The 16,218-nt window shown below is 42.0% G+C and overlaps 1 protein-coding gene across 8 annotated transcripts in view; it reads right to left on the minus strand.

The window, feature by feature from the left end:
- LOC128886200 (pleckstrin homology domain-containing family G member 5-like) overlaps positions 1 to 16,218 on the minus strand; it is a 93,172-nt gene that overhangs the window by 14,874 nt on the left and 62,080 nt on the right. For all 8 annotated transcript variants that reach the window (XM_054140866.1, XM_054140876.1, XM_054140886.1 and 5 more), the window contains one exon: positions 3,715 to 3,957. In XM_054140866.1, coding sequence (XP_053996841.1) covers positions 3,715 to 3,957 — 243 coding nt within the window. The remainder of the gene's footprint in view (positions 1 to 3,714; positions 3,958 to 16,218) is intronic.

Raw genomic sequence — 16,218 nt, forward strand, 5'->3', positions numbered from 1 at the left:
TTTCACTCACGGCGAGCTTTGTGATAATTACGATAAGAATTAAGGCATAAAATAAAAGGGTTCTCATAGAAATTAAAAGAACGGGGAGAGCATTTGCAGTCGAGTGAAGATAATAATCAAGTCCTGGAAACTCATTTCCAATTTTCTGGTAGACTGTGAATTCGGTTTCCTCGTTTTAGAAAGCTTCGAAAATTTATTATTCAAAAGCTGGTGTGAATATCACCGTGGGTTGGTTTCAATTTAATCTAAATTTCAATTTTCGTTTCCAAACAGCATACAGCAACCGCTGCAATTATTATTCAATTAGTTCGTTCGCTGAAACAATCGCGGTGAGAAACCTTATCCATTATACAGTGCAATTTAATATATATGTACTTGGCGAGACAAGTAGAATGAGGCTATGAGTGTTCGGCCAAGTAGAATAGACCCGTTCCGAGTCAGACAAGTAGAACGGCGCCGCATATAATCAGTCCACAAGTGTCTACGTCTATTCTTGTAATTTATTCATGCTAGAACTTCAGGGAGCCGTGGCAGTCGAAATTCCATTCAAACTATTTACAATACAATATAATACTATTTATTAAAACTTCGTCTAATCCAAATCGAACGCTATCAGGATTTTCCATTCGCTAATCCAGTACATGGAGGGGAATTCTCGCGTGTCGGAATTTTTTTAATTGTTCGTGGATTTCCGTTCGATTGGACGTGCGGCACACGTCGTTAATGAAACCTGGCACGACGAATGGTGTGACACCTGAGAGACTTAAATCCATCGAATCGATAATCGTGAGCCGACAAACGGATCCGTTAGCACGATATCGATTCGTCCGGAGAGCTAAGGGATGTTTCGTCATTCCCAAGGGGGGACACCCGTCGGATTTGACCTCGCCCATAAAAATAAATACGCGTCCGTGACGAAGGTACAAACGCGCCTGTTACTTCCAATCAAAGTTTCCGTCGAAATTCCACGGCTAATGGCGCGATCGATACGGTAAAGCGATGATATCGGCACTCGGGGGGTGAACGATAATGGTGCCAACAATAGGAAATTGTCAGTCGATGGAGTCGAGCTGTCTAGTTGCTATGTACTCCATTTTCTACTGTTCCAAAGTATACATACATTTGAATAACAAGCAGTAACGTGTGATTACGATTAGTGAGAAGTAACGAATTGTTTCCTGCACCGTGCTGAAATCAGTACGAAGTAATTTCAAGGAGTATTTTTCTTCATGAAAAATCTGTGACCTGCTAAATGCAGCAGATTCACTTTCCTAGCGCCGACTCGAAAGTGGAAATACAATTACCCGGCGAACTTCTCCACTCTTAGATATTATGTTCGCGACGGTCGAGAGCACAGATGGTCCATCCACTTCTTCGTTATTAAGTATCACGAAATCTCATCAAAGAAAGTGCCTTGGAGACGTCGCGCGAGCAAACGCAAGGGTCGTGGAATATTATGCGAACACTAACGCCGCTGTCCGTTTATGGATAGCCAGCTTGGCGAAAGTCGGTTATCTCTACGGGAATTGAAACGTTTAAGTCGCTCGTTCGACGTCGTTTCGCTTGATAGTTTCAGAGGACTTTCATGCCGAAGGGAAATCGTCGCCGTAAATGTTGCATGTCGAACATCTCTGCTCGATTTCCTTTCAAATTGTTTGAAATTTCTTCGTCTTCTCATTTTTTTTCAATTTTCATTTCTTTACGTACCTAGCATACGAGGTAATTTATTGTAATATAAAGTATGAAATTGGAACTTTTATCCATTATATTTCGCTTCGATTGCCTCTGAGTAGGCGCCTGTTAGTTGGCAACCGTTGCTATACGTTTCGTAGCTCCGGTTGCCACATCGTAGGCGCTGCGGTGTCCCTTTTGGATGGCAACCGTGGTTAGCCGGGTTGCAGGACTGGTTACCGCATCGTAGGCGCAGAGGTACCCCTGTCTTATGGCAGCCAGACCGATGTACCAGTAGCTCCAGTTGCTATATTGTAGGCGCAGAGGTGCCTCTATCTTGTGGCAACCGGACCAAACAAATTCGATTAATTTTTTCGTCTAAACCATGGAAAAGTAAACGAAGGTAAAGTACCCGTGACAATTTGAAATGGTTCGAGGATTTGTTGCGATAAAGTGTCGAGGAAACTGGAACGGGCAGAGGATTTCCCTGTCTGCATAGAGAACGAAAAATGGAGGAAAGCCATCGTCTTCGCGCAAAGCCGAGGGGACTCGCGGCAGATCCTCCCCTCCCCTCTGAAGGTTTTATCGAGACGTGGAGAAACATTTCACCGGATCTTCTTTTCTCTGCCCGTAGTAACGAAACATCTCTTTATCCTGGGTAACGTGTTTTACACGAGGACAGCGTGTTCGTTTCCCTCGATTCAAAGTCGAGGCTGCAAACGAATGAAGGATCGTAACCGAGGCGGAGTAAAAAGTCCAAGGGAACGAAGTTTCTATCCTTGTACCGCGCAAACTACTGGAACATTGTGACGAACGAAATTGCTTTTGGACTCCCAGAAAGATACAGTTAGATTATTGTCACTCGTGTATTGTCAGAGTCACAAAACGGTCGAAATAATAAACAATGGGATTAATGAATCGCGATAGGTGACCCTCTAGTTATTTGAAATAAAATATCAAGGTTATCCGTTTCTAGTAGACCATCCTGTGTTATTCTCCCTGTGCTTCGAAGGTGAGCAGGGTCCTCAGAAATAATTGAAAACAATGTTATATAAAGGAACGCAGACCTTGGCCAAGGGCGGCTAAAATTGAGACCATCGAGGGTAGTTTCCATGGCAGTAAATGAAATCAAGTCACGCCCCCACCTCCGCCAACCCTCGAGGAAAATGGAAAAAAAATTAAGGAGCCAGGGATCTTGGGCGGAGTTGTTAGTCCAGGCAATTAATTCCGATGGAATAAAACGAAACCCGACGTGGACGTAAATGGCTCGTAATCGGCAGTATTACGTGCGCCACGACGAATGCCTTGGCAGACATTTTATTGTCTCTCATTTACATCACGTTCAGGGACGCCGAGGCAACGAGTCCGCCCTGCCACCGACGCATCCCTGGAAACTGCCATTTGAATTGCTAAACGGTCAATCGTCGCCAAACACCTGGCCACTCCGTGAGCTCTACAACGGGGGTAGTTTACCCCCGTAATACCTTCTGCGACGAGGATTCGTTCAGCTAAGGGCGTACCAGTTTGTGAAGCATCGAGCTGAACTTGATCGACGAAAAGTCGTTTTAACACGTTGAACGCTACGTCATCCACATACGAAAGACACAAATTTTCATCAAGTAACTGAATAAATTAATTTTGAAGGTGAGGTATGGAAGAAAAAAGTCTAAATTCTGGTTAGTTACAAAGAATTATGACCAAAATTTCACTTAGGCGGTCTACTTTCGTTGCCAGTAGTGCAAACACACTCAGAGTCCGACATTGAGATTAATTTCTTGTCTGACGTGCACGGGATTGTTTGCTATTATTGATCCGACGGTGGAACAAGACTGACGGAACGTAAGGGTTGCATAAGCCAACGGGCACCGCTAAAATTAGGCCAGCTTTTAATTGTTACCAGCGAATTAAAGCAAACCTCTCGTCCTTTACCTTTATCGTTCCTTGAAACAACCGACTAACGCGATAATAATAACAAATCCTACATTTTACAGAAATCTAGGATGTCTTTGTTAACTCTAGCGTCGAATATTCTACTTTACTAACCTGCGACCGAGACAGCTTGTGCCTGGTACGGTTCTGGTGGGTACCCTCGACGGACGCTGCGCTAGGCACGAGAAAACGCGGATTACTTTCGACACTTTGGGGGTGGTGCTGCAGTTGCTGAGGTTGGTAATGGTGGTGAAGGTGTTGGGATTGCTGTTGCGAGGGACCACCCCCCAGATGTTCTCCCGTGTCCAGCATGCTGCTGCCCAGAGCGTCCAGTTGGGTCAACGACCTCGAACGCACCTGCAACCAATACGGCATTGCGCACGATCAGATCAACGAACAAATTGTACGTTTAAAACGTGCAATTGAATAAAACCGACGAATTTCGAACGGCAAAATGAAGGGGCGATTTTATTAGGGCACCGGGGATGTGTGATCTGTACGCGGATACAGGAAAACTCGAGGATGTGTTGTGGAACAAGTGGAGATACATGGAATATAGTCGGACAAGTAGAATATATCTCCACGAGTCAGACAAACTTACCGTTCTTACACAAGCCGGATAGGTAAACAGTGTTCTATACAGGCCAAGTAGAATACATATATGCATGGTCAGCCGCAGATAAATGCGTGGATGGGATGGAACTAGTGGAGTGTATAATTCCGTGGTCAGACCAGTAGAATGTACCAGTGTATAGACGGCAGCGAATTAGAGCGTTAAAGCATCGCTCTTGGAGAGTTAAAACGCCAAGAGATTTCAGGCTACGGAAAATGAGAGTTGGACCAAGTTTGTCGTATACTTAATTTGGAGACAGGCCAAATTAAGTCTATTAAAAAAAAAAAAAAAATAATGCTGCAATCGATTGCACGTGCACCATTGCACTTATGCAAAAAACATGGTCCTGCAGATGTAGTACACTTTGAACCATTAATTTCTTCCGTTACACTCTTTTCTCTAAGTGTCCTTGTAAAGAAGTTACAACTTGTTCCACTCGTTTACACCTTGTATATATGCAAGGGTCATAAGTAATTTGTCTAAATTGAACGATAAGTTTGATGCTTTCAAACAAATATTTCATTACAGATATTCACATGAATAATTTTTATACATATATATTTATAACGAAACATTTATTTGGAAACGTTAACCTAGAATTTAATCGAGATAAATTTCCTCAATAGATATATAGGGGACAAATACTTATAGGACTGACTGTATATATAAATATAGCAAGGTAGCAAACTGTCTCGTAATTAGAGGGTTGCAGCGGAATCTCGCGTAACCGTGAAAAAATAAATTCGACGTCGTGGAATTTCGTGTCAAGGAACTGGGTCACTGGCGATCGACCGGTTTACCAGTATCGATCATCCCTCTCGAGACCTTTTTCGTTATCGCGATCCAGCTGGGATACTCCCCTGCGTTTTTATCTAACTCACTTCCCCTCCCATTCGTTTATCCACTCCGCGAGTCCTTCGACGCGAAATATCCTTTTTAGTCGTCCTTCTGGCCTGAGACTCGCGTTTGGTTTCAGGGAAAATTAATAATCTCTCTCTCCATCGATTGCCGGAGGAAAGGGGGGAAGATGCTAATGGTTTCGCGCAATAACAAACTGACATTGATTTCGTCCGAGCGGAAAGCTCCGGGTACTTGGCCTCCCACGTGTCGTTTCGAACGTCGAAACAGGCACCATTAAAGCGCTGATAGTTGGCGTGGGGTAAGTGCTATCGACGCTCGGTCGGGAATCGAGTACTCGGAGAATGCTTTAACTTATACCAAGAACACGGAGGGCTTTCTTCCGATGTTGCAGAACGAATATTCTATCGCTCGAACTACCACGTAACACGCGACTGTAGAAATTAGACGTGGGAGGTGAACTAAAAGAATCGTAGAACTTATTCGATGCCGTTTCTAAATTTGGAAATTTGGAAATGAAAGCGCAACTGGGGAGTAGATTAAAATTTTTCAGGCATACGTGACCGTGACTTTTCAGCTCCTCACGACCATATATCGCCGAAATTGGATGAACTCGCTGTAAATTGGAATACTCTTGATTTATCGCGCCTACGATTTTATGATATGGCGGGGAGCCGGTTGCAAGTGGAGTATGACGTGTCTGGTCGGACGTGGAGTCGAATATGCGAATACGTGATCGGGTAAGAAGGATAGGGGCGATGTGTGGTCAGACGGCATGAACACGACTAGTAATAAACGAGATAGCCATTTGTAAAGGTAAGAAAGGCATTGGCGACAAAGTATAGAAAGTGGGAGAATCGAGGAAGTCGAACGTAAAATATTGAACGAAGGGAAAAACCATACAGGAATAGTAACGGGATCAATGCGATGACATATTCGGTAATGGCGATGAGTATTCCTAATATTGCAGATGCTTGCCAAGATATGTTGATGTTTCGTAGTCTATCGATAAAATGTTCTATTTTAATAAAGCAGCATGAAAAATGGTAATTTCGAATAAACCACGAAGTACAAAAATGACCCAGTACCATAGTATAAAAGCACGCTTCAGTCTTGTCGCCTTCGTTATGAAAATTAAAGCGCGAATAGACGGGAACGCAAGTATGAAAAAAAATGTTTCCCAGAGAGAAATTGTAGTGTCATGTTCTCTACGGTTATTGATTAAAAACAAAGCGAGGGTAATTCACAGCACTCGCCGACCAGAGAGTTTGTTAAGCGGTGCAACGATTTTTCACAAACAAGAGAAATTCTCACGGGCTAGAACACGTCAGATTTGCAATAAATTCATCCACGATCACGGGGAACAGGCCCGCGTTAGTTACTGTCCGCAGTTGGCCGCTTCCTGATAAATCAACCTGCACGACCAATGCAACGTTTTCGCGGAGAGAAATTCTCGCCGAACCACCCCCGATATTTCACCGGCGTCTCGTTCACGTTCCGTGCGGACTTCCTGGAAATGTGTCTCACCGTGTAATATATTCCCGTATGAAAAAATATGAAGACGCAGACCACGCTGGATTTATAGTCGAGAGAAGTTTGCACCTGTTTCAATCCAACATCGTTTTCTTTTTATTGAGAGAAAAATTCTAAAAAAGAATCGACTTGTTCTTAAACAAGTCACGAAACACAATTTTAAAAAATTCATAACCTGTCCTCCATTCAGTGGTTAATTAATTAGAATCACTTTTGCGCTTTGCCAACGATATCGAAGTAGGTCGGGTAGCATCAAAGGATAAGGTAATTAAGCCTCCCGACGAAACATCGTTCAAAATTTTCCTTCGCGGCCTGATCAACGTCAAACTATTCCACTTCCAAAGTAGTACGTTTCCGGAACATCCCGCGTATGCAAATTAATTTCAGCCGGCGTGTTAGGAGGCATTGATCGATACGAGGCGATTCGAGGCCCTCAGATGTGGTCCGTGTTTCGTGTGGTACCTCGCATGAAGTTTCGATCGAGGGAAAATAAATTTCGAAGTCGAAATGGTCGTCGCGATGAGTGGCAAATCGAAAGTTACAGGGAAGTATGCATAATTTAAGTCCCTGGAGCGCTGAATAATATAAATTATGTATAAAGGGATGAGAGCGCAAGGGAAATTAAAGTGTCAGTTGTCAGACACATTTTCGCATAACCGATGCAACATTCTTATCTAGATACAAATTTTGAATGTCAAGGAAAACGTCACACAATTTATTCTCCGCTGAATTTATCAGATTCCATGGAAATGACTAACATCGATTTCACAGATAGTATTTTTGATCGACACCACTATTGATCGTGATATTTATTCTCGGCATTTAAATCTTTACAGCTTTTAAAGGGGTATTTTAGTCTAGAACTTCCAAAATATCTATTTGTTTTCTGCACAAGTAAACGATCTACACGGATGCCCATATTAAAAAGCAATTCAATTCGTCGCGGACTGTGAAATCACGTGCAAATTTAGGAGTTGCAACATTTTTAAACGCGAAATCCACCTGCGATTAAGCTTAAACAAGAGTTACGTGGCTCGTGATTTAGTGGAACACCCTGTGAGTGTAGGTGGTCGAATATATATATATGTGTATATACATATATATTCTGTAAACTGTTTTATAACGTTCGTGGCAATTCCAATTGCGAGCGAGTCCCAAGCGAGAAATAAGACGGTTTCCCCGAACCACCGGGAGCCACGTGTATTTATGTACAACGAAATAAATTGAGGACAACTCTGTTTCTCTCTAAGCATAAAATAAAACCGTGAATTCGGTTATGGCATTTTTTCCCACTGTCGAGTGGAGCATGTTTCTCTCCCATTATCGTTTAAAAGGTCACATTCGTCTAAAGAATCCGCAGCCCCGTGACACTTTCATGGAGAGCGCAGATGCTAACTACCCCCAGTTATTCATCACGAGGGTTGCATTGGCATTGAACGAAAAATAAAAAAAAAGGAAAAAAGAACGAAGGAGAAAAATACGAAAATAAAATCGTACGCGGGGGCCAGCTTATTGCGCGGGGCCGGTTCTTTATGTAGTTAATCTTTTTTCACGGTTTACGCACCTGCGCGTTGGTCGGCAACCCGGTGTCTGCATATTGGGCGACCCCAGGAGGGGCAGAGATATACGAGCGGCATATTTCAAAGGAATCGCGAAATATTATTTTCGCACGCCCCCGCAGGAACGGCTATCGTAAAGCTCGTCCGCGGTTAAGGTGATTCCTCCAAGTAGAATGTGGTGTACATAGACAGACACGCGCGCTAGTAGAAATGCAACAGTCTGTGGCTACGCGAGAGTAGAGGAAAATGTACAGTCAATCCGGTTTTAAAGTCTTCGAAGACTTTAATTCGATTGGAGAAATGTATCTGAATTAAACTTTGAACCATTCATCCTTTTTCTTTTGACATTTTTCCCTAAATGTAAAAATGTAAAGGTAACCTTGACTTTTTCAAATAGCACTATATGTTTTGGACGTGATAGATTCGTTGCTGATGTCGAGACGAATTCGTGTATTAGACGAGTAGAATATTCACGTATATGGTCAGACAAGTAGAGTGCACCGTACTAGGTCTAGACTTAACCGCGACATGCAGAGATAGGGTTAGGTCAAGACTTAACCGGAATGTACAGTATGGAGGAGCATCTACGTATGACGGGATAAGTAGAACGTACTTGATCCCTATCAGATAGCTAGCAATGTACCATGGTCAAACAAGCAGAGCGTATCAATACGAGTCAGACTAGTAGATCTACGTACGATGATCAGCCACAGATAAATATGTGAATAATTTAAATAAATATTATTTACTGAATCAGCCAAGAAATATGCCTGTGTATTGCGACATGAGTAGAATATGCTTGGCCTCAGACAAGCAGAGCGTACCGATACGAGTCTGACAAATGGACTAGCACACGATCGATCAGTCGCATATAAATTTCTGGACGATCGAACAAGTAGAATGGCCCGTTCTACGAGCGTACCAGTAGAATGCGACCGTGTATGATCAGACGTGGAAATAGAAAAAAAAGTAAAGAAAGACTCTCTCCGCAGAGTTAAAATGCAGAGAGGAGATTTTGAAATATGGAGACTAAAAGCCTCGTGAAATGCGTGGTACAGGTAAATTTTGAGTTGCATTACCTGAAAATATGAAAATAAAAACGTGCAAGCGTATCACATGATAAGGTCTCATTACGTAGCTATTCGTGTTATACGATTTATTCACCAGCGATTTGAACCCGTGTTTTGCGTATTGGGCCATCCCAGAGGTAAAAAAAACGTGGGAGTCGTATATTTTAAAGGAATTGTGGAATATTATTGCGGAGCGTCTCTCCTGGCGCGGCCGTACTATTTGTTGGCTCTTAAGGGTTTTCCCCTCGTACGAGGTTAAAAGCGTTCCTTCTAAATTTAGTTTCACAAGCATGTAGTTCTAGAACGGTAAATCAAAATTCAAGAAATATACAAATGTCCAAAATGTGAAATTTGAAACTTAGAGATTATGAATCAACATTTCAGTCAACATTTATCTGTAAGTAATAAATTTAAAATAAAATAAATTTAAAGTAAATAAAATGAACAATTTATCCCTCGGTTCGGAAAGACCAATGGTACGCGCAATGAAAGATTTCAAGGAGAAACGGTCTCGAAAATGGACCGTGTAATGACTCAACTGCGTCACGAGTAATCACACTTCTAATCTACCAAATTCATAATCAGAAACGGGGGAAACCGATGCGTTGGACACGTAAGTGGGCACGAAATAGCGAAGTCATTAATCAGAGGTGCGTTACGAGAACCGTGTAGAAAATTACATCCTCCTGCAAAACGTTCAGCACGCATCATTCATCGCGTGCCATTTTCCAGCTGCTCGAGGTACCATGATACAATTACCGGGGTACTTTCTGCGCGCAACGAATGAAACGCGCCGGTCATTAGCGAGTAATAAATGACAGGCCAAGAGAATTTCATTACGCGACCTTCTACGAGGGAGTGTTTTCGTTCGACCCCCACCATTCGTGAAATTCGTGGAAATTCGGCCCTGATACGACGGGGGTGAAAGTCTGAAAACACGAAAGGAAATATAAACTTTATAACCTCGCAATGTCACAGAAATACGAGTATACAGGGTGTCTCAGAATTAGTGTAAGAGCAGTCATAGCCACTCCATTGGTATTAAGTTCTGACAACGTCTCTAAAGTTGGAAATATCTTTTCCGAAGACACTACGGAAGGGAATCTCCCATGAATACAAAGTATTGCGAGGGGGAGAACAAATATCCTGAATTATGGGGAATATGGCACTTGGAGTAAGTAGAACGAGGATGGCTGACTTCGACGTCTGACTCTGTACGATTCGCACTACTTGAAGAGTGATTTTTGGAACGCGACGAGATGGAAAGTCTGAAAACACGAGAGGAAACATACTCCGTACAAAGTCGCGAGATACGAGTATATGTCATAGCCGCTCCACAGTTATTAAGTTCTGACAACGCCTCCAAAGTTAGAAATATGCTTTCCAAAGGCGCTAGTGTTCATCATTCTCGATCGCGAAAGAGAACCTCCCATGAATACAAAGCATAGCGATGGAGAAAACAGTCGTGAATTTCTTGTAGATTAAAAAGAAAAATCCCCAAAAAGAACATTAAAAATGTAAAGAAGTATGAGATCTCGCGTGGATTAACAACGGCTATCGGTTTAGTTTCTTTTTTATTTATTTATTTCATTCGGCGTAGGTGGGGGGGGGGTGGTAGTTCATTTATCACGTAACGGGGCCACGAGTTTCGCGGCGATTCACCACGCGACACGGGGACAGGTCGAATATATGCTCGGTCGAAGCATGATGTATTAGGCTGCCCTTTTTCCTTTTTGTCACGAGCGTTCGTTTTTCACAGAGGTTTGTCGGGGATTCTCATCGCGATCCGAACGCGCTGCTTTGACAGCGCGCTTTTTTGAAATTCTTTTCAATTATTTTTCGCAGGCGTATAGCGCGGTATCAGATTCGAAGTAACGAAATTGATATTTTTTTCCCCTGATAAATAACGGTCGGCAAAAATTGTTCTCGTTCTGGGAAAGTTTCGCCAAGGTAGTAGCACAGTTAAGACTCCATCGCGTAACGTGCGTAATAAGGAATTCAATGAAAAGAATTCCTGAAAATTTCACTAAGGAAATTTCATAAAATTTGCATGTGATTCTTTTTATGGAAATGTCTGATAGCTCTGCAGACTTAACCACTGATTGTCCAGCTCGAATATTGATCAATTCGTATAGTAGTAATCGAGAAATAATTTCTGTCTTGAAAGATAAAGGCTGCGATCGTCAGTTAACGAATTGATAACGATTTTTGTATGTGTTTTGATTGGATTAGACCTTTATGTGTGTTCCTGTTCTGAAATGGATTCCTCCTTACACCTAAAGACAATCGGATTGTGGCCTGCTTCCGTTAATCTCGGTTTTATTGTGATCCTTAATGCAGCCTGCAATCGCGGCCATCTCTAATTGGAAAATTACTGGCCACGAATGTCAGGAATTCTCGGTGCCTTGGTGCAGTCGAGGCTTTTCTTCAAGTGAGGCTTTGGTAAAGCAAAAATGTCGTCCTGTTTCGATCTAGATCCGCTAGAAAAGTCTTATTGAAGAGTTCTCTGGTGGATCTAGAACGAACAAGCTGCGATATTTTCGCTCTATCGAGAATATTACTTTTTCTATATACGGTATATTAGCTTTTATAACGACCAAATAAGTCGAGTTAATATTTATCATGAGTCGTTTAATAAAGGAGAGTACTTTAATAAAGATGACTGGTCCCACAAAAGGTGCATTATGAGTCCATGAAAGTTATAGTGGAGTATGAGAATAATATAAAACCAATCATTGCCTCCGTGCCATAAAAGGAACATAAATACGTTATTTAGTTATTATTGATATATGATGGGTTTATACTGTCATTTATTAATAACTTATAGTAGTATTAATGTAAGTAATCTTCTTAATTAAATTTTTTATTATGTCCAAGTGTCCCACGATAATGTAGAGTGCACCATCGATAAACAGTATGTTCTATCGGTAGGACCTAATAATATAGAACTCTAATTAAACAAACGCTTTATCAACAGAGTATTCTACATACCAGCAAAACAACCTGCAGTATCGACCAACTGTTCTACATTATCGAATCTTACTCAGGTTCAGCTGCTTATCGATTGGTTCGAGTATTAATGTATTCTTGGACTCATAAATAACCAAGAAGTAAGTTGTATTTTGGAAGCTCACGCGGTAGAGAGTTAAATGTGTTAGTTCTCAACGCTTTTGTTCGATTTCTACGGGCAAACAAAACTTCCCAGAACGCAGAGATCGTTCTTCGGTGCACGTCTCGATAAATCTGCACATCTAGTCGCTGTCGCGGTTCACGGGAAGAGGGTGGTGGGGTAAAACTTGTTACGACATTGAATGAAGGCACCAGCAAACGGTCGAGCGCCCTCGGAACGAAATATCACGGGTCACTCAGAGTTTAGAAGAACTCGAGTGTGCCGTTCAACCGCTCTTGTGATTCCGAATGGAAACGAGGTTTGCCCCTTTTAAAGAAGAAAGAGCTACGGGCGATTGGAGCTCACACGAGGACCATTTTTTACTGCGTGGGACATTGGTGAATTGAATATTCCCTTTTAGGAAGTAATTAAATAATCGAGAAATTTTAATTGTATTTAAAGTTCGTAACGACTAGAAGAATTTGAAGTTAAGCTAGTTTTCAAAAGGAGCGACGAATAGAAGGTTAAGCCTGGCTATGACCGATTGATACTACTGAAGTATGTAAAGGGGAAAAGGGCGCAAGGGAAATCAGACGGTCCGTTGTCAGACTTATTTTCTATTGACCCAGGTTCACACATGGACAAAAATTCTTTTTTAGATAAAAATTTATAGGATATATGTTTCGTATTTTGTTTAAATACGAAATAACTATCGAAAATTATTTATCGACGAATGATTACGATATATTTTCAACTAATAAAATCTAAAATTCACTCGACTACGGTTCGCGCTCGATAAAGCAACCAATAATGAAGCGATTATGATTTCGCTGAGCATTAAACGCAGAATTGGTAATTGTACTGCAAATATGGAAGTAGCTACAACGGAAATGCGCGCTAAATTAACATTTCATGTGTGTTGCGCAATGAAAATTATTGTTTGCGGGCATACTACCGTTCACCCAACGACCTAATCCAGTGGAGTCCTCCATCTGCATCAGCAGTGCTAATTAAATTATGAAAACTGAGTGAAACTCGAGCTCTATCGAGGTTATAAAATTCTGAATTCGTCGTTCCAGGCCTGCGACGAGTTTGCTTGATCCCGTTTTCACCGTCGACTAATTGTTTCGTCGCCAGAAGTCGCTGCGAATAGCAATTATCGACAATGTCGAGTTTCACCACGAGCCTTTCAACTATTCAAATTCGAGACATTTGTAAATACAAAAATTGCGACATATGTACCGAGAACATTTTCCGTTGAAATCGAAATCACACGAAATCCTCTATGAAATACGATTGTTATTTTAACGATTTAAATCCTAGAACGATATTATTCAAGCTAATGACAAGCAATTATTTAAGGTATTAAAGGAATTGGGTGCATATGAATTCATGGACATAAATTCACCCCGTGACATTCTTTTCCAGGGCACCGTACGCATAATGGCCAGATTAAGATCTATCGCAATGGGCAGGAATGCGGAGCACGCGACACGACGGATAATATATTGCACGCGCATCCGGTGTTAATTACTTACGATTACGGAAACAAAGGCCCGTCCCAGTGGAAATTATCCTCAAACGTGTAACGTTGTTAACGTTATTTACGCTCGAGGAAGGTTCTTTTCTGTTAAATAATTTCTGGCGGACTGTTAACGAGCGACGATTGTTGCGCGAAAAAAAGAGCGGGGACACGGTACACCAATTTTGTAATGCTAACGATAAAAATGAATAAACGCGTTCCGCATGTGTAATGTAATTCCAGCGATGCACGACACGTACACTCGTGCCGGAATAATTTTATGAGAAGGTTATGTAACTCGTGCTGCTGAAGTAACCAAGCCATGTTTCATATAAGAGAAAACCAACATTCCGCTTGAACCATTTTCTTCTATCTCTGCAAGTTAAGGAATTATTTAGATGGCCTTGTTTGTGAATCACGTTCTAACTTGGTACTCGACGATATAGGGTAGAATATTTTCTTGTCGTAGTTACTATAATAAATAGATCTAGTGCTTGGATTTGAGTAAAGGTATTCAGGTGTTGTAGGATGTCATTTAATTCACCACGATTCTCATTGAAGTTCTTCACTTGATGGAAGGCTGCTTAGAGAGCTGTACTCACTTGTTAGAATAAAGTGAATACACTATTTCACCACGAGTACAGGTATTCAGTTGCAGTACGTTACGAATCATGACATTTACTTGTCCACGGCTTTCGTCAGAGCCTTCCACTTGATGCAAAGCTGCCTAAATCACGGTATTCAGTTAATATGGTCACGTGGTCACGTGGGCGCGATGCTTCTCCTAGCGTGGGTCATATACCAAATTCGTCAGAGGACGATGTGGGTCGGGCCTCGGAGCTGTCGCAGGGTAATATGGATTACGGAGCTAAGCCTCCAGAGACGCCGTGGGTCATAATATTGGACACGCGCGTGGCAGAACAGTGGAATAAGCACGTTCGTTGTCAGACTGTCTCGACGAGCGAGTTGTTGATCCGCCGGTGAAAAGTGGAAATTAAAAAGGCGCCAGATAACGGAGCGGGGAACCTCGGCGTTCATTTTCCTGCAGCGTTATAACGTATTTAGGATAAAGCGTCGAATATAGCGTCGCGATAACATCACGGGTGGAGGTCAGGTGCCGATAAGCGAACGCTTAAGCAGACTTTACCGCGACAGAATTTGGCGAGGCGTGCGAGCAACGAAACGGTTACCGGGCGCTAATGATCTGCAATGAAGTAAATTCTATCGACTACAGGGCTCGCGGAACGGCCATTACCGCTTTTGCCGTTTCGGTTTGCTAAAAGTTCGCCAGGCGATACGCTTTATTCGATGGCTAGCGACACGGTAAACGATAACGATGTGTCGGGGCTGGTTTCTCGCTCGTTCCGACAACTGGGAGAATTTCTACTTTCGAGCGTTGCCTATGCCAGCGAGCACAAGAACGTTTTAATTTCAGCTTTTTCTGGAAAATGTGGGAAACGATGTAATCGCAGACGTTCTTGCGGATTCAATGATAAATAATTTCGAGATGTCTTAGGTGGCGACGAGCAAGAATTTTCATTCGCCATAAATGCATAAACATCCACAGTCTATTTATAATAGTTCTTCCTCTGATTATCTAAAAAATTGTTGATGAATCTCTAAAGAGAATCAACCCTTTGCACTCGAGCGGCGCCGCTACGGCGCCCGGCCGATTTGAAGTCTTAAATGGTGGCGTAAGCTTGTTTGAAGGGCATGGAAATGTCCCTGATTAATTCGTACATTTGATATGAACTAGAAAAGACCAAAAAAAAAAGGAAAAGCCACTGAGCCATCTGCGATTTCTGAAAACAACGTAATACTAAAAGGGTCTGCAAGGTTTGTTCTGCCTGTAACACGCCTGGAGGTAGGCGGGAAATTTCGTATTACTATGATACGTGTCTTGACAAACCTACGATGCATCTTGGATATTGTTTTCCAAAATATCACACCAAAACTAATTACAGAGTGTAATATTTATCGAAGTTTGTGGTTTTCGACATATAAATGAATAAACTGGTGGAATTTTATTATTTGTATACGTTTGTTTGTTTGTTTATAAATGTTTTTAAAGTACTTGTAAAGTGTTTGCCGGATTTGGCCGAAATCGTCTGGAGTTGTTGGTGCGCGCAAGCGAGAAAGGTCTCGAGTGCAAAGGGTTAACTCTAGAATCTTTATACGTTCGATGGCTTTCGATTTCTGGATGAAGTTATTGTCGAGGCCCCAATGATTACGGAACGAATACAGTATTATTGTTCGAAGTATACGAGGCAATGTAAAACTGGCAAAGGTACGTCTGTAGTACAACCGCAACGTTTAATTACGGTTAAGTCTGTGGGAACGCCGAGTACTCCGTA

The sequence above is a fragment of the Hylaeus anthracinus genome, unplaced genomic scaffold (assembly GCF_026225885.1).
Source record: "Hylaeus anthracinus isolate JK02 unplaced genomic scaffold, UHH_iyHylAnth1.0_haploid 0, whole genome shotgun sequence".
Lineage (NCBI taxonomy): Eukaryota > Metazoa > Arthropoda > Insecta > Hymenoptera > Colletidae > Hylaeus > Hylaeus anthracinus.